Source organism: Cygnus olor, chromosome 12 (genome assembly GCF_009769625.2).
Source record: "Cygnus olor isolate bCygOlo1 chromosome 12, bCygOlo1.pri.v2, whole genome shotgun sequence".
NCBI lineage: Eukaryota > Metazoa > Chordata > Aves > Anseriformes > Anatidae > Cygnus > Cygnus olor.
This window is the reverse complement of record NC_049180.1, coordinates 17,845,945-17,869,932: the sequence shown is the minus strand read 5'-3', so window position 1 is coordinate 17,869,932 and position 23,988 is coordinate 17,845,945. Positions and strand designations below refer to the sequence as shown.

Sequence of the window (23,988 nt, the reverse complement as noted above, 5' to 3'; positions counted from 1 at the left end):
AATGTGAGAAATGACTTTGCAGTCATCCAAAGAACAATTTGGCATTGAATGGTTCATTTAATGGCTTTCCACTGGCTGCGCTGTGCAGTCATTTCATACCAGACCTTCACCACATCCATGTGCTTTGGAATTTCTTCTAAAAATGTGCTCCAAGCCTGACCCTCCTCTCCCTGTCCCAATTCCCTGCAGAAGTGTTACTACATATGCTTTGAATCTTTATTTTAGATGAGCTCCCAAGTCTAACTCCTTCTTCCCTGTGCTTGAAACGTATGGATTTGAAAGCACAGATGTAGCCTTGAAGTTTTTGGACCAGGCCCATCTGGGTCAATCCCTACGCAGTTGGACTAGTAGTTTCTTGAGTAGAATTCTCAGAAGCCTGCATTTTTTTCTCCTTCTGAATCTACTACACACTCTCCTTGTTCCCTTTTATCTCTCCTAGTTCAACTACAAGGATCTCAAGAGAGATGTGATTTTCATAAAGAGAAAAATAATGACCAGCCAGAGGAAGGAAACAAATTTTTAATGACTGTGAGAATTCTCTTTATAAAACAGCGAGTTTCCTTTTAGTTTATTCTATATGTAAGAAATATATCATTCATAAACTGGAGCAGAAGGGGAGACTCTTTTTAAGTCTCATTTACTTGACTGAAAAAAAAAGAAAACCTGGTCTTTGTCCTCGTACTGCAAACATTTTGAACCACTGAGAAGGGGTTCCAGATCGGCCCCTAAAACCTGTGTTTTGGCATTATCGGTGAATGGGTAGGATCCCTTCCGCGACCAAAGACGCCGGTGGAAGGCAGCACGCAGGACCAAGTCAGTAGAAGCCCCGTTCGTGCAAACACGCTGGCTTTCTTCGGAACCGAGATGTTGCTAAGCAGGGTCGCGAAGGCTTCGGGGGCGCACCCGAGCACGGGGGGTGCCGGCCGGCGGCCGGAGCCCTTCGCACCCCGGGGTCCCGGAGCCGGGGCGCTGCGCGGGGCTGCGCGGGGAGCGGAGCGCCCCGTGCCTGGCTGCAAGTGAAACGCGCCCCGGCTGCTGCTGCTCCTTTTTTTTTTCCTTTCTTTATTTCCTTTCCTTTTTTTTTTTTTTTTTTTTTTTTTTTTTTTTTTTTTTTTTGGAGCCTCCAAAAGGCTCTCTCGCCCCTTTCATGTGCCGCCGCGGCCCAATGGGAAGGCGGAGGCTGCCTGCAAGTGGTCTAATCTCAATGAGGTGTCAATCATGTTCCCCGGTGGGTGAAGTAAGGTCTTTTGTAACCGCCTCTGTCTTTGGGAAAGAGAGGAGAGAGGAGGAAGAGCGGAGCGGAGAGGGGACGCCGGACCGGGCTGCAGGAGGGGAGCTGAAATTCGCTCTTGCTTTAGCAGGGAGAAGTGGAGCGCATGGATTTTTAAGCACGCTGGGATTTTATACATCTACAAAAATAACAACAACAACAGAACCTGACCCTACTGAAAGCAGTCAAATGAATCGTAATTGCAGATCAATGCAGAGAAATGGGGAAACTTCACTCGAAACATGGTTAGTTCCTTTCACTTGCTACTTCCTCAGCCCTTTCCCCTTATTCGGATTTTACTTGTGTGTTGTTGCTGTGATTTTATACTGGTGTCTAACGATCTTCCTTTATTATTTTCCCCACACACTTTCCTCTGGATCTGCCTAGCTGCCGTTTGTAAACCCAGAGAAAGTCCGGAAGGTAGGGATGGCTCCTTCCAGCCAGTAACTTTGAACGCCTTTGAATCCCCCGGGCCGAGCGGCTGCCCCCGGCCCCCTGCCCTCGCCCCTCAACTTTTCCCCGCTCCGGTCCCGCTCCGGTCCCCGCTGGCCGTGGGGCTGGCCGGGGGCCGGGCGGGCCGTGCGGGCGGCTCAGCGGCGGCATTGTCTCCTCTTTTCTAGGTGATAGTTTTGCGGTGAACGCCTCTCTGGCTCGCAAAGGGCTGGAGGACTGGATGGTGAAGCAGAAATACTCCGGGGGCAGCGGCAGCAGCAGCGGAGGCAGCAGCTCGGGACTCCAAGGCTGCCAACACCGGACTGTTTGCAGGCTCTCCAGCGGCAGGGTATGTCAGCTCCCTAGCTGCGCCCCCTCCTTTCTTCTTTCTGAAACAGGGGAAACCAAAAGCTTTCTCCATCCCTCTCTCCCTCCCTCCCCAGGGCCGGTTGTGCAAAGGAAGGGTTTTCTTTGCCCTAATGCTGCTCCAAGGGGCTGCCCGTGGGTGGTATCCATCTGTCCTTTCGTGAAGTTGGGAGCTGCAGAGCAAACTTGGTGCTGGTACAAAAGCCGGCGGAGTAAAGGAGGACCTGTCCTCTAGTGTCTGAGCAGCACGATTAGAACAAAACCTTTCGCAAACAGGAACGAACGAAGAACTGCTGGAAAGAGCCCAGCACCCTGTCAGTGTGCGCAGGCTTGTGAACCCTGATTGGTGCACAAGTTTGGCTCTGGCATTTTGGCAGAGGAATTCAGGAAAAGAGAAGTCCCCGAAGAGCATGTTGTTATTTATTTGCTCTTTGCTGTTAATGTGGGGCTGACTTTCTCCATAAGAGTTACCGCACATGTCACTTGTTCTGGCTGTTACCGCACACTGGTCATTTTCCACCCTTTCTCTTTCCTCCACTTCTCCCATGTAAAGCTGGGCTGGAAGAAATGTTTAAGCTGAGCTATTGTTGTTTTTCTTTTAAAAGTTGTGTGTTTCAGCAAAATGGCATGGTGAGAGATAAACAAAGGCGGTTGTTCTCAGATATGTTTATCAAAGTGTTTTAGGGTATGATCCAGAGCTTATTGATGTTTACTGAAAGACTCCCCTTGACTTTCACGAGCTTTCATCATCAAGCACTGAAAGCTGCATCAGTGGAAAAGTAACCTGAGAGATGGGTAGATTGGAATCTGTGCTTCTCATCAAGGAACGTGTCTATGAGAGCACAAGCAGAGCAGGTTCATGAAACCTCCACCAGGTTCTTCGCTTTGTTAGCCACCAGCTTTATTGTCAGAAGCCTGGATTCCTTGCCTCTCAGGAAAAAGGAAAAATTAACTTGCAAGGTGGAGAAGAGATGAGGCATACTTCATTTTAGGTGGGGTCTTGAATTGCATGGAAGATGTGTAGAATGGAAAAAGTTGATGGCGACTCTTTAGGTTCCATGAGTACTCTATGTAGAGGAGGTTAAATTATTTGTGAGTCACTGAAAATAAGGTGAAGGGGCTAGGATATTGACATAAGTGTTGGTAAATGATGAGCATAATCACTTCGCTACATGTTTACTGTACAGGTATCTTTGGTTTTAGTGATATTATTGTATTTTACTTGGAGACAATGTGTCAAAGGACAGATGTTCACATTAATAATGGTATCTGTATGTGTGTGGTACAGATGCAAAGAGTAAAAATGTGCTTTTAATTAGCTTTCATTATATCCATTTTTGTAAGTTAAGCTTTTCAGATGCATGTTCTACTGTTTGTGTATATATTTTCTAGGAAAGAAAGTTCATCTCACCAAATTAAATGTAGGTTTAAAATACAAGAATTAAAGGTCAAAACCACTGACTTCAGCTTTATGAGATTTACAAAACAAACAGAACTCTTATCAAGAATACTTTGCTATTCACAAAACTTCAGTTCCACGAGGTCTGCTCAGCTGGAATATAGAACAGAGTATTTCTCACCTTAATCAAGGTGTGCTCATGATAGGTCAGCAATTAGCAAGCCACTAACTAAAAATTAACTGATGTTTTTTACTACATTATAAAACTGTAAATAGGTTCAAGTATGTTTAAAAGTTCTGTTCCCATAAGGATTTTTACTGTCATCCTGATAGAGCTGTTTCACAAGGTTTGAAAATACGGGCAATTTATTTCTTAATATATTTGGTTGCATCTGCACACATACGTGGCCTGCTAATTGATTTAGTTGAATTGTCATCCTATCACAGGCACGCTATGACAGCTACATTAAAGTTCCTTTAAAATAAGAACTTTTGGTAATATGGAAGGATGCATTTCTAATCCTACATTGGAAACAGATGTGCCATATGTACAGTTTTTGACAAGGATTATGGAGTCACAACTATTGACTCCATAAATGAGACTACACAACTGTTTCTCTTCTAAGATCTCTTTGATCTCTTATATAATTATACCAAGGTTCAAAGTGGATTGTATCCTAACCTCTTGGTTCTTCATTCACCTCAAGATGTAGAAAGGCTAGTCTCTTCTCTTAACGGTCAATGACGTGGGATTGTGTGGGACAGTTGTGTGTTCCCCCAGTAACCAACCAATGGCTCTTCTTACTGCTTCAAAACTCTTCTTAAAATGTTCAATTATCTTACAGGGCATTGTGAAATGGTACAGTTCTATTGTCACAATTGGAAAATTTGGGTTCTCATAATTTTTTTTTCCGAAATAGGTCTTAATTGTTCCTTTTGTGATTCACAGCAGAAAGAATTAAATCAGACATTGATGAAAATATTTGCATCCAGAGAAACATCAAGTTTAAACAAACAAACAAAAAAACTAGAAATATTTTTCCTCTTAATTCTTAACCAGACTTCTGTTGATGGTGCTTTCACCGGTATGTTTCACTTATTTGGTGAAATTCGGTGTGATGTCAAAGTACTTTTGATGGGAGAAGAAAACAGTTGCTTTAGTTGTCTGAAACTTAGAGGATTCCAATCATTTGGATTGGAAGTTGAATGTGATAGTGAAATTTGACATATGTTGCTCTGAATAAGCTAAAAATTCTGTGTAGGTTGGAGTTGAAAGGCTGTTTCTCTCAAGAAGAGAGACACTGAATTGTTTTGCTTAAATTAGTTATCCAGGGGAGATGACACTGGAATACGGGGCATTAATGTAGCCTTTTACAAGAGGATTAAAGACAAACGTAGGAAAGCAGTAAAATTTAATTTGTTCCTTTCTAGACTGACTAAATTTACATAGATGACTCCCATTAACAGCTGTGGAGGGCAAGTCTCTCTTGTCAGGTCAGTCAAGGAGCGTGTGACACTAGCAGGGTTCCATCATACAGCACCCATATTATCTTCTTGAACTGAAGTGTTGAGATTTTTTGGTTGAAGCAAACTTTTCTCAGCTGATGCATTTTCCCCCATCCCAATTAACTGGGAGAAAACAGATTAGTATCTAGCTATTGCTAAATGCATCAGTCATCTGAGGAGGATCTCGTGGTAGTAAATCATTGGGTGAAGGCATCAAGCAAGGGAAGGGGAGTGTTTTTGAAATACGTACTTCTGGTGTGTAAACAGCTTTCTGTTCTGGGCTCAGAGCTCGTGATCTCATTAAACCATTGCCACCCGCCCAGCAGGGGCAGCTCTGCTCTAAATGTTTTAATTACTGAGGAGGCTGAGGGCTGGGCCGCACCCTTCCCCTTCTCCATCATGTAGAATTAAAGAAAAAAGGAATTCTGTTGCATCTATGAAAAGTATGAGGTCCAGAGTCATATTCTATTTTCAAAGCTAATTGAAACCACTGGGGTTGTAAATCTGTTAGAGCAAGTGAATACACTTCTTTTGCTGCTTTATAAATGAGTTAACTTGTACCCTGAGAATAGGAGAGGTTTCCTGACACTGTGGATTATTCTGTATAGTTCTGAAGCTGAAATTTATTCAGCATGTTTACTTTTGGAAACCATTTCTAGAGATCAACATTGTTTGCAAATATACATGTATTTATTTATTTAACTGAGAAGTAGTTCTGTGCTAAAGGGGGAATATTAAATATGACATTGCTTAGTTCAATTTACTTTTATCTTCAAAGACATAAGAAATTTTGCTAGTTTCTTGGTTGTGCGTCTCATTGAGATCAGTGTTTGGGACTGGAAAAAATCTAATTTTTAATTAAATTTCAAACCAGCTGATATTGAGCCAAGCTGGAAGTAATCATTTAGGGTAAGATAGGAAAGCTTTTAGTTTACAGCTTCAACTGGAAGGTCTAGTGCTAGTGATCCTCATGTTCTAACCTAATTGATATTAGAGTTGAGTATCTGGTCTGGGATTAATACAGTAGGATATGCTGAGGCACATTGCTGCTTCTGACGTGGGGTTTGTTCTCCATTTGTTCTGCGCCTGTAACTGCCAGTGACATTAATGGGCATTCCTTACATGGTTGAGAGGGGACTACACCAGTGTCAACTTCACTGCTCCTCCTGCATGGTCTTTCATGAATTAAAAAAAAAAAAAAAAAGCCCTTCCCAATTCCCCACTGCTAAATAGCATGTGTCTGTGTATGTAAAAATACATAGCCTTATGAGAGACACAGCTGGATAGGGTATTCATCCAAAGTGAAAATAATAAAGAGACTTCTTTAGTGGCCTGTGTATGTGATGCCTTAAAGGCTATTGAAGTGGAAGATTTAATTGTAGCACTACTTCGGGGTCATTTCATGGGTAGAATGACATTTGAAGGACTCTCTTCTTGCTGACAGAGTAACAAGATCAATTAAAAATTTTCTTGGGTGCTATCTTGTGTGACGGCTTGAAGTAGTCTTTTAAACTGAATTGCTTTAAAGTACATTAATGTTAGTATTATAGGGATAACTATTTGTGTTGACTTGGAGGACTGAAAGAAACAAAAGACTCGGCAGTGTTGTGTATTCATGTGACTGAAAAAATATTTTGATATATAAAATATTATGTGTATGGTGTTTAAAATAAAATTGCCAAACTTGATGTTGGAAGAGAGAAAGGAAAAATCTTATTTTGTGTTGAAATTTGGTGCCAACAAAACCAGATAATTTAAGTAGTAGTGCACGTAGTCTATCTTGACAGCTTTGGTTTGGGAAAATTATAATATGAATATTAACAATCAAAGAGTCTCTGAACGTATTAGTGCCATGGTGATGAGATGAGTGAATTGGCCAATACTGTTGTAGAAAGCTGGATTCCAAGGGAATTATCCTTGAATGATACCAGTTGGTGCAATTAAAAGCCACAATTCAGTTGCCATATGGAAAGTGTTAGACATCCTTACATGGTTTCAAAGCTATGTGCCGGAGGTTAAATTGACATATGAAGAAAAGCATAAATTAAATATTTTGTGTTATGAAATTAAAAGTTGACTTTGCTTGAGCCATATGGAGGAGGTGGATGGAAGGCAGTCTGTATTTCATCAGGGCTTGCTTTATAGGTATTTCACATTTAACGTGGCACACTTTTAATTTAGGATGTTGATTGGAAAGCTGAATGGCCCATGAAGTTTCTGCAAATAGTCTCATTAAAACAACTTTTTTGATCTCTAACAACTCTTTCTCCCACCCTCTCTAAAATGGTGTTACGTAGATTGGTGCCTGCAAGAAGGAAGCTTATTCTGCCTAATAGCTGGGTGAAGTCCTCATTTAAGTGATAAGAGAAAGCTGTGTCTCTTGGGCTACTGAAAGTCCCTCCTGGCTTAGCAAAACCTTAAATCTTTTGGATGAGAAGGCCTTGGTTACGGAGTACGTTTTCTTCTGTAAATTAGGATGAAAAGTAACAACGGTATGTTATATTTTTAAATGACTTAAATGTAAGTAATTTAGTCCAGACTTTACACTAAAACTTTGCTTATAACAAGAATGGGAAATTTGTAGCACGATTGTTGACACATGGGAATGTTCTTTATAGCAGCATTCATTAACAGAAGGTTTTTCTGTCGGTTTTGTGAGATCTGTAATAAGACCCAGGAGGAGCTCAGTAAGTGGATATTTGTAGGCACCCTTCAGAAGGAGATCTTAGTTGACTTTTATGGTTTCTTTTGAATTTGGTTAGGAACAGAGGAAAGAGATGTCTCTTGAGTGTTGAAACTTTGTGAGAGTTAGTTTTTTTCTGAAGTTGGGGATATAATTGTTTGGTGGTGATATTTAAATCAAAATGGAATATTGCTTCCCCTGATGCAGATGCTGGCCTTTATAGAAATCCTTGTGGACGGATTTTGCCTCATGAATGTCAGCATCAAAACAAGGTTCAAGAGTAAATGGTAGATGTCGACATGTACAAAATACTTGGAGTATTTCTTGGTAACTGAACCCCTCTTCTAATTTGTTAAATATACTAGTTACTTCAAGTAGTCAGACAGGAGTTTTCAGACTGTGATATCTATAAATATCTCTTATGGAAAATGAGGTAAAGTTTTAGTTCAAAAAAATTAATGTGAAGAAATGGTCAAATAGACTTTCCCTGTGAATTTATTCAGTCATATCTGCCAACGTTGGCAGCAAAACTAAGCTTGTATTTACTCCTGCAGAGTAAGTACAGCTATGGGAGATTGAGTTGGACTGTATTCCATTCAAGAATTATTAACTAAGTTCCAAATGCAAAATCTTCATTGTGTCTGATTTCTGAGCCAGGAAAGCATGTTTGTATTGGAATATCTCATGACATTTGTCTTGCAGTGGTGGAATGCCAGTGGTGTTAACTGTGGTGAAAGGGCTGTGCTGGCATGGACACTTCTACTACTGCGCAACTTAAGAGAGAGGGGAAATGACTTGTGTAGATTCAACTCTAGCTGTCTTGGTCTCTCTGCAAGGCATATGGCCATAAGATGTGTTTGCTGTTTGTAAACTTCTTGTTTTATTTTTATCACAGCTATATGGCATATACTTTGTCCCATAATTCGCAGAATAGAAATTATATTTCTGAATGTGTGAGATCCTTTTTCACGTTCCTTCCTGTGTGATCCTTCACGCAGTCCTGTATAGTTAGCATCTTGCAAGTAGACCGTCATGTAACCACAAGTCCACTGATTAATAAGGACAGGCCCATTGGCTTTTAATGGTATTTCACATTCAGATAGGCCTATATCTGCAGCTAAGTGTCTAGCCCTGATACCTACATGTGTGCTTCTTACGTGACCTGATGTGTCTGTCATATATGAGAAATAACTGTTTTAGTCATAGAGAATCTAATTGTTTGGGGAAGGGAATGATGCAGTGTCGTCTTGGGAGGTCCTGTGACAGCTGTGAAGTTGAGTACCACTGATCTTGTTCGTGTGGTGTGGCCTATTGTGTATCATAGGGCAATAAATGATCCTATTGTTTTAGGCTATTAAATCCTTTCGCTCCTCTGAAGACCATACTGTGGCTAGGGGAGACCGAAATGCTATCTGTGCCCAAGAGCTCCCCAGTGCTCAGGAAGAGGCTAGTAGAAATGCACCTAAAAGGTCCTACCAGACTAGCCACTGGGCAGGGATAAGGGAACACCTCCTCTTCCCTGATTCAGATGAAGGTCCCTTCCAAATGAACATGTAAAAAGAGTTGCTTCTTAGATTAATCTGAAGCTCCTGATTAATAAAACATCTTAATTAAGACTCATCAGGCAAGTAGCTTTTCCGCTTTTTCTCAGAGCTCTGATAGTTTGATATTCATTGACATCTCCTCTGTCTGAAAATTCAGTGGAACTCTGAAACTCATCTATTTGATAGCAAAAGGATGTCCTGCTAATTCCTTCAAAAGTGCCATCTACCAGTCTCATTTTTGTTTGTAATGGAATTTGGATTTAATGTAGGCTCAGTGTCACTGGTCCCTTATCATTTCCAGTGAGAATCCCCTGAGAATGTGAGAACCTCCCTTAAAATGTGGGAGGAGTTCAGTTATGTTTAAAGAAAAATTTGTAGTAGGAAGATCTAAATGTGCACAGATTTTTTTTTCAGCCGTGTATCCATGGGCCTCAGACTAACAAAATCCAGTGGTGTATGTAACTTCAGCTCAGAGTTGGATTGGCATGTGGTCAGAACAGTCTGTGCACTGTCCATCCAAAGAAATACTTTGTGTTTTGTGATTAGAGTGGAATTTAATGCATTTGGGGGCATTACTGTGGTAGCTTTAAAGGGATTAAGCATATTGAGGTTCCTATTAAAGTATAACATTGTGATTCAAGATCTGTGAAAGAAAATCATGCATGGGTGTTTGATCTTGGGGTGCAGCCACACATGCTGTGAGGCATAAAATAAGGGGATAGACTCAGTAGGGAAGTGACAGAACAAAGTACTGTCTTGCAGGAGAAATGGGATTTGGGAGCAGCCTCGAATCTTTTGATCCATACTCTGTTGCAAATGATGAGTGGTACAGAGGTGATAGATTTGTCTTGGGGGAGGAAGGAGAATGGTGGGTAGTGTGTCACATTGCCCTCGGAGACAGTTTTCTGTCTGATTCCCCGAAGATCTTATAGCAATAGGACAACAGGAAGCAGCTTAGCCCTTATCTTAAAAATCTTTTATAATTCCAGAAAGGTTAGTTTCAAGAGAGGTTAAAGAAAAAAAAAGGGTAGTAGCTGTAAAGCTAAGTCATATGTATTAAGTGGATATACGGAACAAATGCCTGTTTCGGGGAGCAGGAATTTTCTCTGAGCATAGAGTGCCCCAGCCTTGAGCTTGCAGAATAACAAGCAGTCTCTGTATTGCATAAGATGCTGTGGTTAAGCCTGTATCAGTGTTTCAGTAATAAACCACTCTTTTTGAAACAATAAATAATAATTTTGCTTGTGAACTTTCCAAGTCTGTCTCTGTTCACATAGCGTACGTGTGTATAAACTACAGACACTCATTCCCCTATAAAGAGAGAACATCATAGTCTAGCAAACAGAATATCTGTCATTCCAGCTGAGCAAGGTCTAAGGCAATAACCCAAAATATCCTGGAAGAAATTCTAAAAAGCATTGAAGAAATCAATCGTCTGATCCTAGAGGAAGGTCTTTGATGTAATCCTGGTAAGTTTATACTGGGAGCCTGCCTATTTCTTTATGGTCAGCCCTAGACTTTCTATATGAAAAGTGGATCAAATAATTTTATATGCTTCTGCTTTAAAGAAAGATGGTTGATAGTTTTCTAAAGCATACACACTGTTTAAATGTAGATAGTGGCTTTTAGCCGAAGCCCAGGTGGGGAGGAAGGCTTTTCAAAACAAGTACTTACAGAAAAAATAAATAATACTTTGATATTTTCCCATGGAAAAACTGTGCCTCATTTATCCATCCTGAATATTTAATTTTATTTTGAGGATAAACTTCACAGGTTATCTCAGTTAAAGCAATTTTTATTTAGGCAAAGCTTATGTGCGAGGTCTTGTTCCTGATGTGGATACATATGTAAAAGGAGTTTTTTCAGAATACCATAAATAAATTACTTTTAAAGGTATATTTTTAACTAACTCATTGCAGTTGGGTAACCCTGTTTAGATCATCTTGAAAACTTCTGCAATATTTCTTTAGGCACTTACAGCAGGGCCTTCATATCAAAATGTAATAGAGAGGACATTTCTTACTGCTTTCAGTGGTTTTATATCGTGTTCTTTGCCAAATCAATGGAAGAGCAGGGAAGGTTCAAGTGGTGCGACTGATAATCTCTTTCAGTAGAAGCTACGTTGCTAGTGGAATGGCAGTGCGTTTTCCCCTGCAGATGCAATTTAGCCGGTCATTTTATGATAGGTTCGCAAGTGGTTTTCACAATTGTATTGCTACTTAAATTCTTATTGTAATTAGCAATGTAATTTTGCAGATAAGTTTAGAAAGCATGTTATGAGAAAAGCAGTGCTGTGCAAATAGCCTAATACCCATTAAAATAGTACATTTTTATTGTATGAAGGCATTCTTTAATTAGGTTGGCTTGTTACAGTATTGCACCACAGTTTCATTCTTTCTTTTTTTTTAAATCGGAGGTTGTTTTTAACAATTTGTGACTGGTAGGAAGCACACCAAATCCTTAATTCAGGACTAATGTATAGCAATGAGAGCTATCATACAGGGCTTTTCTTTGAAAGACAGTTGTTCTTGGATTAAAGCATGGTGACATGTAACAAGAGGGGAAGTGTGCAAAAAAACCCCACTGCGGTATTTGGGAAGGAAATACTGTACTCATTTATACTACATAGATTTCATCTTGGTAATTGGTCTTAATGTGGCACTCTTTTCCAGATGTGCTGCTTTAACTGGTTGTTGTTGGTTGGGTGGCTGTTGTTTTTTTGATGTAATTGGAAGAAAAAAAAAAGCAATGAAATTGATGTTTTTTGAGAACTGTGTGAGGAAAGTCAAAAGTAAGGCAAGCTGAAGTTGTTCTGTGTCCTTGAACGTCTGCAGGAGGGGAGGACTAGAGGGACTAATCCAGGAGAGACTGGACAGTGCTGTTTAAAGGCAAAACATACCTCTGCTAAAACAACTTCTCCTTAATCTGTGGCCACCTCTGATTTTCCTCGTTCTGGAAAAACTGGAATTGAAGGCCTTCAGTGAGAAGCCCCATAGATTTGCCAATAAATCGATAACAGACAACAGGTAATGTCTTGTGGAAGTAACAAAAAGACTGAGGTATTAGCCCTGCTGAGTAATCTGCCTGTCCTCATGTGTGTTTCAGATGGCAATGCCAACCATCCTGGTCAGCAAGAAAAGAAATAAAATAAACACACAAAAGAGGAGAATTGTAGCACCACTGGGGAAAAACAGGACAGCTCATCGTTAGACAAGAAAAATGCGAGTGTTGTGCATCTAGAGGTATGTTTTAAGTCAGGAAAGAGTCCTGCCCTGCTGTACGGTTAGAGCCTCTCCTAATATCAGCAGGAGCCATATCCAAAGACAGGGTGAGGTTTCCTCCTTCCATGCTCCAAACAGACATGTGATTTGGTCCTTTTGGTCCTTCAAAATGTGCAGTTATCGTGTACCGGCTTCAATATCAAGTGGTGTCAGGAATGGTACAGAAGCCCTTTTGTGAGAGGCCGGCTGGTCTTAGAGACGGGCTGGGCCTAGGATGCGGCCTTATGGTGCTTTGGCACCACTTGCTGAGGCCAGTGGGCTGACAGCACTGGGTGGAGGGAACTGACTCCACTGAAAAAGCTGTCTGCTGATATTTAGTCCCATCCCCCTGTAAATGAGGGGGAAATAAGGTGTGTGTTACCAGGATTATCCACCAGCAGCCAAGAACCTTTCTTCTCACAACAACTGTGGTGTGTTCTGTGCCATACCCCAGTGTGCGCTGAGCTGTCATGTAGGTTTGCACGGCATGGGTTTGGAGCGTCCTTTCTTGTGGGGTGATGCCTTCTTTCTCTACTAGTGCCTCTTTATCCACATAAAGTACTGTTTCTTTCTCCCATTGACCAGGTTCTGTTTACAGAGGGGTCACACAAAATTCACATGCCTTTAGGAACCACCTGGCAGCGAGTCTGACAGCGGGTGAAATGGTACAGGTTTCGCCACGCAGCCAATTGGCTGTGTGCAATTGACAGGACTGATTTTTGGAGCAAGTGATCTTTGTGGAATATGAAGGGTTACGTTGTTGAAGTTACACAGGCGCCAATCCACTGGCACACCACAGGTGATCTCAGAGCGAATGTTGTTTAAAGCGCCTGTCCCACGGTTTCACAAATGTGCTCTGACCAGAGGATGTTTTTCTAACTTCAAAGGGCTTCTCAGGCTGGCTCAGTGCCTCACAGGCTGAGTCCACAATTCCTCTCTGCTCGTGATGTGTTCTAACCATGTGTGATTTTTTTGGTATGTGATGTTTTCTTAAAGCGGCATTGACCTGTGTTCAAATGAAACTTGCTCTTAAGTTTGTAAACACAAACTTGTTGTGGGCAGTTTTCATCTTAACCTGACGTGTGTTTTTTTTTGTGTGTTTTTTTAAAGAACAAGAATAGACATCAAAAGGGGAGTAATTTATAGGAAAAGAAAAAGCAAGAAATAAACTTGCAGCAGTCTTTTGAGTTGCACCATCCAGAGGCTTTTCTCTGAAGATCATGTTGTGGGCCATTTGCTGGCTGTAAGGAGAAGTGCTTGTTTCCACCTTGGCAGCACCAGTGCTGGAGTAGGGTACGTGCTCTGAAATGTGCCTCTGAAGAAGGGGCATGCAAATGGGGGGAAAGCAAGGCATAATGGAGTAAAAGGTGGAAAGTACCAGCGACCTCTTACGTGTGTGGTTTTTTTTAGCAATGTTATATTAAAATAAATGTTTAGGAATGTGTCTATGCTTCTAAATATTAAAGGTTTCTTTTTCTTCTATAGTACTTTGTAGATGGTTTACAAGGGGATTATTTTCAGATTGATGCAAAAATATGCTTTTTTAATGTTGAGAAGTAGAAGTGACTGAGTTTTTACTGGCCAAATTATTTTACTGTTGAAGTCCATTAACCCTGAGAGCAGGATTAGGCTCCAAAATATTTCCTGAGGTGCATTGTGCTGTGTTAGTTATGGTTGTGAAGTTCTCATGTTCCACTAAGATCCATTGATGGACATCTTTTTTTCAACGTTTTTGCATTCATTAAGGCAAGAAAAGTGGGCTAGTTGGAGGTTTTAAAGTCACCAATTTTTAGTTTACTACTATTACCACTGTGAATGTCTGTGAGTTTGAAAAACAAGCAAAAAAAATTAAAATACCTTACAGGTAAGACCATGACAATTCCTGCATGCTGAGTGATAGAAAAGGATCATCTGCCATGGGAATAAAACCTCATACTGTGAGTGGCATTCTGTGAGCAATATATCTCAGCTGTGCAATGAAGTTTCCTCCTGAGTAATGGTACCACAACCTAGCACTTAATAATTAATCCAGACTTCAGATGCAGCTTGATCCCAAAGTTGTCATCTAGACAAGGTTCTGGAGAAGTCAGTGATCTCTAGGACCTAAAACCACAACCTGTGCTGCCCTACCAATCCATGGCTATCAACAGGAACCATCCCACCACATTTATTTTGGCTAGTTTTAAAGCAGGTGGCCAAGATGAATTCCTAGTTTCAAAGTCACAGCTGCTGCTTTGAAATTGTGTAAGAAGGGCTTTGGTTTCTTAACACAAAATAACTGAGCTGCTGTTTGGTATTAGAGCATCATTATTCTGGGAAATGCACTCTTCACTTTAAAAATATCTTCTGCATGGAAGTTGAAGGTTTATACCTCATGATTGTAAGTGTGAAGAGCTGAAAAGGTTCCTTGTTTGACTGATTGTAAATATTTAATAGTTTCTCAGTGATTTGAGTCAATGGAATCTGACGGTAGTATTAAAAATTAATAGCAATATTAGAAACAGAGTTAATACAAGAATGTCTCGTTGGTATTAAATCATTTCTGGGGGGATTTTTTGGGGTAACTGACTTCAGATTTTTTCCCTTTTAAGTGGTTTTCTTTGCGGCAGTCAGCCTAAAAATATTGTCTTTATCATTAAATCAATTAAAATGACCAAATGGACTTTATGCAATCGCGCTAATAACACTGCGATTAACTAGAAGGAAATGTTCCATTACAAATCCCTATTTCCTGTCCTTATAAAATTTCATTTTAAAGTGAGCTTTCTTGGGTGACTTTTTCAGTAGCATCAGCAACATTGTCAGCAGAATGGTGAATTCTTGTTGCTGGAAGTATAAAGAGAATTCATGAAGGAGTTTGTGTTAAGCATAGTTTTCTTTTCTTTTTTTTTTCCCCTTCTTTTAAAAAAGGATTTTAATCACTGGGTTTTTTTCTTCTTGTATTCCTTGCCACCTTATATTATAATGTTTTTATCTACTTTCAAAATTCCACAGATATATATTTATAAAAACTATATGTCATGTAAGCCTTTTTCTAGTGTAAGAGAAAATACATCTTATGCAAGGCACACAGCATGGGGTCTTCTGGGCCTTCAATCTCACATGATCCTGTGTCACAATAAATATAACAAACAGGAATGAGCAAAGAGCAATCCTCTTGGGCTGGGTGAAAATATGCTCTTAAAAAAGACAAGGGAGGGTTGGGTAGAGGAGATGTAAGACCTGTGTACCTGAACAAAGCAAGCAGGCAGAGAATGGAACACTTCTTCAGCTTTTGTATGCAGGCTTGTTAAAGGACACAAAGGGGAAAATTAGGGTTCATTTGGTAACGGGATGTGGTCAAACAAATGAATCTAGAATTCATGTGCAGAAGATGTAACAGAATCTTTGACCTACTTAAGGGGAAGGGGTGAGAATGGGTATAAAGGGGTATCTGGGAATTTCTAACTGAAAAGGCCCTTAATCCTTTTTGCTTCCATCATAAACTATTAAAATACTATTTGTTTGTATTTTTCTCTTGTGATAACAATTACTAGCAGGTCCCTTGTCCATTAGAGGCTACATGTTCTACTAGAGCATTTCTTAGATTTATCCATTAACAAGTGGTGTTGGCCCATATTGTGTATATATAAGTACATATGGCAGAAATATCCCTACCAAGTTGAAGTTTTCAGCAGTCCAGACACAAGCTTACCATGCAGTCCTTGTGTCTCTGATAACAGGGTGTGCTTTTGTTAAATGGGCTGATGAGTGTAGCCACTTGGGTCTCTTACTTGGTGGTTGGGATTTTAATGGATAGGATGTTGGTCCTGTTGTGTTTAAAGAGGATAACAGGGTAAGTACAGCTTTCTTAAGCACTCTGAATCACAAAGTAGGTAGGCTTTGAAGTCATCTGAGATTAGAAGACTGGTCTGTGGGCCTGGATGTGAAGCTGGGAGGTGTTTGTGATGTGGGTGGTCAGAGATGGATAACCATTGCTGTGGTGCTACCTGGTGTCTCAAGTTCTGAATTATGGCTTTAGAAGGGGATACAGGAGCTGTGTATTCCCGTCTAGACCCTAACATTAGCTGTATACCCTTTCCCAAATCACTCAGATGTAAATCTTCTCAGAGATACAAGATAGTTAAGCACGTACTACTCGTTTAGTCATTTGTCGTCTTTGAAACTACCTGTTCTAGCCCCTTTCTCCCACCTCCCCACCAGGGAATTTGGGGTAGGTTTTATCCTTTTACCTAACTAGTTTGTTGAAATAGACAAAAAACCATTTCAAGCTCATGAAGAGCTTCAGTGCCAACTGTAATTGACCTTTTATGCTGTTCATTGCTATGCTGTTGTGAATAAGCCAGGTATTTGCTGCATACTCTCCTGAGCAAAGTGCTCTTTGTATTTAAAAAAAATATATATATTAAATTTTCCTTTGGAGTCTATACAATTCCTCATTGTTGGGGGGGCACGTAATTTTTCTTCTTTTGTTCTACGGTAATTTCCCTGACCTTATTTTGGCAAGGGGCCTTTCTGAATTGTCCAACTCTCAACAGAACCCAGTGGCCCAAGATATCTAATTTTAAAAAGGCTGAATTAACCAAAGCAGTTTTAAAATATGGAGGAAAAAGATGGCTGTCTTCTCACTCATGTGAGTGAGGGTTTGGATAGTGTTAGAAGGTGGCGGAAGGGATGTGCCTTTAATGTATGAGCTGAATCTCCACTGCTCGTGGAGGCCCCCTGTCCAAGGACATGTGCATTCAAGAGGTGATGGTTGTAGACTATCTGCTTATTGCTGCACCTCACTTTTAGTAACGCATATAGATTCTGTGCAAGATCAGTTGGAACGTAGGGATAGAACATATGGCTAGCATGTGTATAAACTGTAACAGGTAAATAATATAGAAAGCAATACTTTTACTAATGTTACTAGATGAAACGGACTACATAGACATAACTGAAGGGAGAAGGAAAACGCACGTTAAAGATTTGACTGAAGGTCAGCTCAGATTGATCTTCAGTCCAGCTAGACTTGAGGCTTTGCAGGGAGATGAGTTTTTCTTCTCTTGGTGTTCACTTGAATAATGAAATTACCCTCTCTTGAAAATTATTCTTCGGAACAGCAGAGTTTGTACATGAGTGAAATGCATGTCAAAATGTTTACAATGAACTGAAGTGGAATGGTGAGTCAAAGCAGTAGCCTTTGTTTGCACTGGCTTTGTAATGGAGAGCCTTATAATGAGGGTGAGCTATGCCTCCGATTCTGCTGGGCCTTTGTACTGTTTGGAGCGCAAAGTGGAGCAGGTTTACAGGTTAATTAACACCTCTTCCCTCCTCCTTGTGGTGCTGGCAGTGATGTATCACCCACCGTTATGTTTGGAAACAGTGGCCGGTGGTTTGTGCTGAATACTGCCAAGCCTTTTAGTTGCTGCCACTGAAGTATCTGCTGAGAATGCCATTTGCTCTCGTAGACAACGGAGCACACGAGATGTAGGGTGTTGGTGTCCCGTTGGCAGTGAGCACACCCCGCAGCCAGCTGTTGGCAACCAGGCACATCCATGCCAGCAGCTCCCCCTCCTTATCAACATGAAGAAAATCCAGATGAATTCTGCCCATCTAAAGGGGACTTAATGGCATCTTAGAACCCATTATTTTCTATCTAATGATGACTTTTCTGAACACTGAATTGTAAGATTTTTCTTAATCTAGTGGTTCTGTGGTTTGGAGAGTTTGGCCAATCTGGCTGGAGTCATTGTATGTTAGTTTGTGTATTAGATTTGAGCATTTGCTTTTTTCCCCATCCCTCTGAAATCTTAGAGTTCTTTGCCACCTATTGCTGACAGATCACACGATCACAGCAGTTGCCCTGTGTCTCTCTTTCCCTCCCAGTTCCTCAGGTCTCAACGCTGTGTGTGTTAGAGACTTCTCTTCTAACAGTTATCGCCATTGCCTTAGCTTGATTTAAATACTATGTTGTTCAGAAACTAAACCCTTAGAGGAGAAACAAAGCCACATGCTGGTCTGACTAGCAGGGTGCACATTTGGGACGTTGCTGGGACATCAGTAATCCTTTTGCCATCTTGCACCGGCTAGCACACCACACCACAGCAGTGGAGGCAAGTGTGCAGCATGCACACTGCCCAAATGTGCCATACCTGTTGTATGCCTTGATAACAAAAAATTTGCATAGCATTTTTTTTTGGGGGGTGGGAGGGGGGGGGCTTAGGAAATTTCTCCTCAGATCTCCTACTTCCTTACTTGCCTATTTGTGATTAGAGATCCAGTGGAGCGTGGCCCAGCTCCTTATGAAGGAGCAGAACCGTTTTAAGGAGAGGACAGTACAGCAACAGTATTTGTTGCCTTCCTTGCAGCGGCAGGGAAATTGAAGGGAGCTGTGATTCCGTGAATCAGAGTCATCTTACAGGCAGCTCTGGGGCAGTGCAGCTCTCAGCTGCTGTCTCACTTGCAGTGGAGAGTGGGGTCATAATACGGTGCAATAAGCCCAAGCAGAAAAGCAGTAAATTCATCCTCAGGAGCTGCTTTATGTTGTCTAGAAATGGAGAATTCCCCTGTAAGGAGAATGTACTGCTTTATATTCAACTTCCCCATTCCAATGCTTCAGCAGCATATTTATCTTCAGCAGTTTCATGCTGTGAATAGAGGAAGGCCAAGAAACATGGATAAAGGACTTCCTTTACAGCCGATGATACGTGCAGTATGGTATCCCATAAAGTTAACAGGGATTAAGGTGAATGACCATCTGAGCAAAGGAGGCATCTCACCAGGAAATATGTCTGTTTCTGTGTAACAACTAAAGCAATACTATCTACAGACTTTGAATCAAAGGCTTGCGCAGCTAAACAAAGCTAATACCAAAAGATGTACTATTAAACTCATTTCCTGTGCATGGAGCAAATATTGTAGGAGTTTTGAAATGCATTTTCTAGCCATTGTTAAGAGAAGAGTTGGGGTGTGAGCTATAAAATTCTGATCTAGATTCAGACTTTCGCCATAGTTGTGGTTTTGTTTTGAGTCTGTCTCTAGTTAGCAGGGATATAAATGTTAAAATTCACCCATGTGGCTTTAGAGCTGTGCTGTGTTCATAATAAGTCTTGCTTTTTCAATGCGTCTTTATTTTAGAAAATATTTCTTTCTACTGGGGTCAGATCCTTTCTTTTACTGGACAAACCAGGAATACCCTGGCAGAGAAGGATAGCTTAACTAGCCTAGTACAGCTGCAAATGTCAAGTGCTAATTGTTTATGAAAAATAATGTTTGTCATAAATTATCTCAAGTGAAAATGCAAAACATTATGCTCTTAACAGGGAAGAAAGGAAGTAAATGTCCCATCATGTTCTCTTCTTAGGGAAGCGTTTATTTGTTAGCTGATGCTTCAGCTTCAATTGCTTGTTATATTCATTGCTTGTGCAATTAAAGTTAATTGATGGGAAAAGGTTTAAACAGTGAATAGCCTTGGTTTTAGGAAGCTGAACTTTCTCACCTAAAGATGAACACTAAGAATTAAGTGTTGGACTGAGCTGAAGTTGTTCGTTTGTTTGTTTTTACTTTGAGCCTAAATGCAGTTGGAAGAACAACTCTCATTTTGGGTAAGAGCTATCTGTTCAGCTAGGTCTGACTGGGCAGTATGTGGGAGGTTAGTGCTCTAAATTTGAATTCTTGTCTCAAGACATAGAATCATAGAATATCCCGAGTTGGAAGGGACCCATAAGGATCATCAAGTCCAACTCCCGGCACTGCACAGGTCCACCCAAAAGTTTAGACCATGTGACTAAGTGCCCAGTCCAATCTCTTCTTAAATTCAGACAGGCTTGGTGCAGTGGCTACTTCACTGGGGAGCCTGTTCCAGTGTGCAACCACCCTCTTGGTGAAGAACCTCTTCCTGATGTCTAGCCTAAACTTCCCCTGCCTCAGCTTGACACCATTCCCGCGGGTCCTGTCACTGGTGATAATGGAGAATAGGTCCCCTGCCCCTCCACTCCCCCTCACGAGGAAGTTGTAGACTGTGATGAGGTCCCCCCTCAGCCTCCTCTTCTCCAGGCTGAACAGGCCACGTGACCTCAGCCGCTCCTCATATGTCTTCCCCTCTAGGCCCCTCACCATCTTCGTCGCCCTCCTCTGGACACTCTCCAACAGTTTAATGTCCTTCTTGTACTGTGGTGCCAAGAACTGCACACAGTACTCGAGGTGAGGCCGCACCAGCGCAGAGTAGAGTGGGACAATCACTTCCCTCGACTGACTAGCAATGCCGTGCTTGATGCATCCCAGGATACGGTTGGCCCTCCTGGCTGCCAGGGCATGCTGCTGGCTCATATTCAACTTGCTGTCAACCACAACCCCCAGATCCCTCTCTGCGGGGCTGCTCTCCAGCGTCTTGTTGTCCAGTCTGTACGTATAGCCAGGGTTGCCCTGTCCCAGGTGCAGGACCCAGCACTTGCTTTTGTTAAACTTCATGTGGTTGGTGATTGCCCAGCTCTCCAATCTGTCCAGACATGATAACTTATGAATGGTAGTGAGAAATAATTGCCCAAATGTGAACAGAACAAGTAAGCTAGGCAGTGAACAGGCTTTCTCCTGGGCTGTGACCCCTTGTGTCTGCAGCCTGGTGTGTAGCACTTAATGTACGTGTGGACTGGCTTCACTCTGAGCAAAGGCTGATAATGTGAACGAACGTGTGTGATGGGCCCGAGATGATGGCGAGCAAGCCCATCAGACTCTGCATGGTGTCTGTTTTCAGAAGGGATTTTAGTTCTGACTTGTTTAGAGTTAGGCTCTGGCAGTCATAATTGTGTGGCAAAGAATATACCGAAATGGGTGTACAGGCATGCTCACATGCTTGGCACTTTGTCATAAATTTAATCTATTTACATATTTCCGGTACCACTGTACAAACAAACCAGTGGGCAGAGTCCTGAAACCATTTTCTCAGGCAAAGTTCCAGTTGATACAAAAGAGGTCAGAATTTAAAATAATCGCTTATTTAGAAGAATTTGAATGTGACCTTTAGAGAAACACTCTTTCCTTTTGTTGACTTTCTGAACCACTTGTTAGGGCATTATTGAAAAATCGGTAGGAAATTTCAATAAGTTCAAGCTATGACCCCAGCTGAATTGTCGCTTGCTGCTCCTTTTGCAGCATTGCAGGGGAAATCACTTCTCCAGAAACTTGTAGAAAGCTACAGTATTGTTCATCTTCCCTGTTTCTCATTCCTTGTTGACTTTGCAAGTGTTCCTTTGTTAGACCTGTTAAATCTGTGGGTAAAACTGTGTGTGGTGAACGTGTGTGTTTCAGCTTAATGCTGAGGTCAAACCAAGTGCGGTAATGTTTTGCGTGAACATAGAGATCTCATCATACAAGCAGTATGTAATGTATGGTTCTCTGCCACCAGAATATTATTTTGTTCCCGGAGAAAGATATCGAAAAAATACTGGGCAAACTTGACAAAATCGATTGAGGAGCAAAGGACAATTGTATTAAGAAGGCTGAAAGAGCAAATTATTTCCTTCTTGTGTACATATAGAAAATGAAAAGAAGAGCTCTTGTTATAGAATCAAAGACTGAAAGTGCTTTTATTTATCAGCAGTTCGTACTTACTGACACCGGCATATATTGTGATGCAGAGTGTTTGTGCAGCAGCTATTCTGGAATACCCATTCCAGTCTGTTTCCATATGTAAGCATGCCAGCAGATAGTAATGAAGCAATGATCAAACGTAGTCTATATCATTTGAGGCTTTAAAAATGTTATTTGGAGTAAAGGAGTAGGATTAGAAATAGCAACAGGAAGAACATGATAAATAAAAAAGCTTGGATGTAAAGACATGGCAATAAAGGTCTGTTTGAGCATGGAATAGTTCTTCTTGGAAGTTGGTACAGATTTCATTTTCTCTAAGAATTGTCAAAACTGCACCATTTATATGTAACTTCTCAAGTATGTGATAGAAAAAGGTCTTCAGGATTGTGTGCATTGAACTGTCATTCTTCTAATGAAAACAGAATAGTCAAGTGCATCTAGATCAGCAAAAATAAGATTTGAGATTTTTTTTTTCCTCCCCTTTAGCGAACATCTTGTATGTGATACCAGTCAACATAGAAGTGCTGTTACTTTAAGCATGGCTTTGGCAGATTATGCTGACAGCAGTAACTCGGAGCTCTGCCCTTTATAAAGATTAATGATCCTTGAAATAATAAACATATTGGAAATGCCAAGCCTAGAAGTAATTTTCAATTCATAATAGAATTGTTTGTGTAACAGCAGACATTTTCCCCCACTATTTCCTATAACAGAGCAGAAATAAAATACCAGAGCAGAGGTGCTATTGGAGAGAAAAGATCACTTCATGAGGAATATATGTGTTGGGAAGGGCAGGAAGAGGGTGATGACAAGACATTTTGCAATATCACATTTGGTTATGGCTTATAGGGGGTGTTGCAAAGAGCTTGTAGCTGTTAACACATCTGAGCATTGTTGACTTTTATTCTGGTTACCATCATTCAGTAGGCAGAAAAATGTTCAGCAGACACAGGGGCCAGAAGCTAGTCTTTTGTGGGTGGGCATTGTTTTTGGGCAGAACCAGTAACTTATTTTTAAATTTACAGTATAGGCCTAGCAGTAAATTAATCATGACATTAAGAGGGAATGTATGTATAGACATTACTTCAGAGTTGTCATAAATTCTGCGCTTGCCATATTTTAATTTCCAAGACTTTTGAATCTCAGACAAGGTGCTATAGATGTAGTTATTAAACTCTGCAGCAATATTTTTATTGGGTAGGACATTGCTTGATGATGTAGCTGTGAAAGCCAAATTCAGAGACTAGCAAAAGGTTCTTTATCCACGCGTTTAGGAGGAAAAATATTATTTTGTAACACTCACTTATTACTGAAATACTTGTTTTAAATTTACCTCCTCTTTCCTGAATGAATGAATGTACATATACCCACATATATATGCATGTGTATATGTATATACAGACAAAAATAAATGAGAATGAGATACATAGGCTTACTAGTTTGTTAAACTATCTGACAGCTTTCTTGTAGTGTATTGCTGACCTCCATAGGACTGCTTGTACAAGGGAAAGAGGAATTGCAGCCTCTCTCAAAAGAGAGTTGTGACAACATAAGGTCTGTCATTGGGGCATTGATAACATGCAGGTGGAAACACCACTTGGGGAATAGTGGAGTCTGATTCTCACTCCTGTGGCTCAGCAGACATGTTTTTGTAGAGCGACCTGAGGACATCCTGCCCTTTCTCAGCTTTGAGTACTTTTGAGAAAAGACACTGGATAAGATATACACAAAACCCTCTTCACAAGTTTGCATAGCGTACTTCTTTCAGTGCATAAATTAACTCAGCCTAGTCTTAGCCTTTAATCTCACATAAATTAGATTAAATATTGCTGAAAAAAGCGTCTGGTTCCCTGCTTTTCTAAGATGTTTCCTTTATATGCACTAGAAGGGGAAGCCATGTGCTGTACCAAAATGTGTTGCTAATTATTTGGTTTCTCTTGGGGACTGTTTTATTT

General features: G+C 40.9%; 1 protein-coding gene across 2 annotated transcripts in view; it reads left to right on the top strand.

The window, feature by feature from the left end:
- The first annotated feature begins 1,158 nt into the window (after nucleotides 1-1,158).
- The window catches only part of NKD1 (NKD inhibitor of WNT signaling pathway 1), a 113,117-nt gene continuing 90,287 nt past the window's right edge, over nucleotides 1,159-23,988 (top strand). The window contains exons 1-3 of one of the 2 annotated variants that reach the window (XM_040570910.1): nucleotides 1,159-1,515; nucleotides 1,658-1,690; nucleotides 1,891-2,051. In XM_040570910.1, the coding sequence (XP_040426844.1) occupies nucleotides 1,491-1,515; nucleotides 1,658-1,690; nucleotides 1,891-2,051 (219 nt within the window). In that variant the 5' untranslated portion in view covers nucleotides 1,159-1,490. The remainder of the gene's footprint in view (nucleotides 1,516-1,657; nucleotides 1,691-1,890; nucleotides 2,052-23,988) is intronic. The other variant, XM_040570909.1, reaches the window with a different exon arrangement.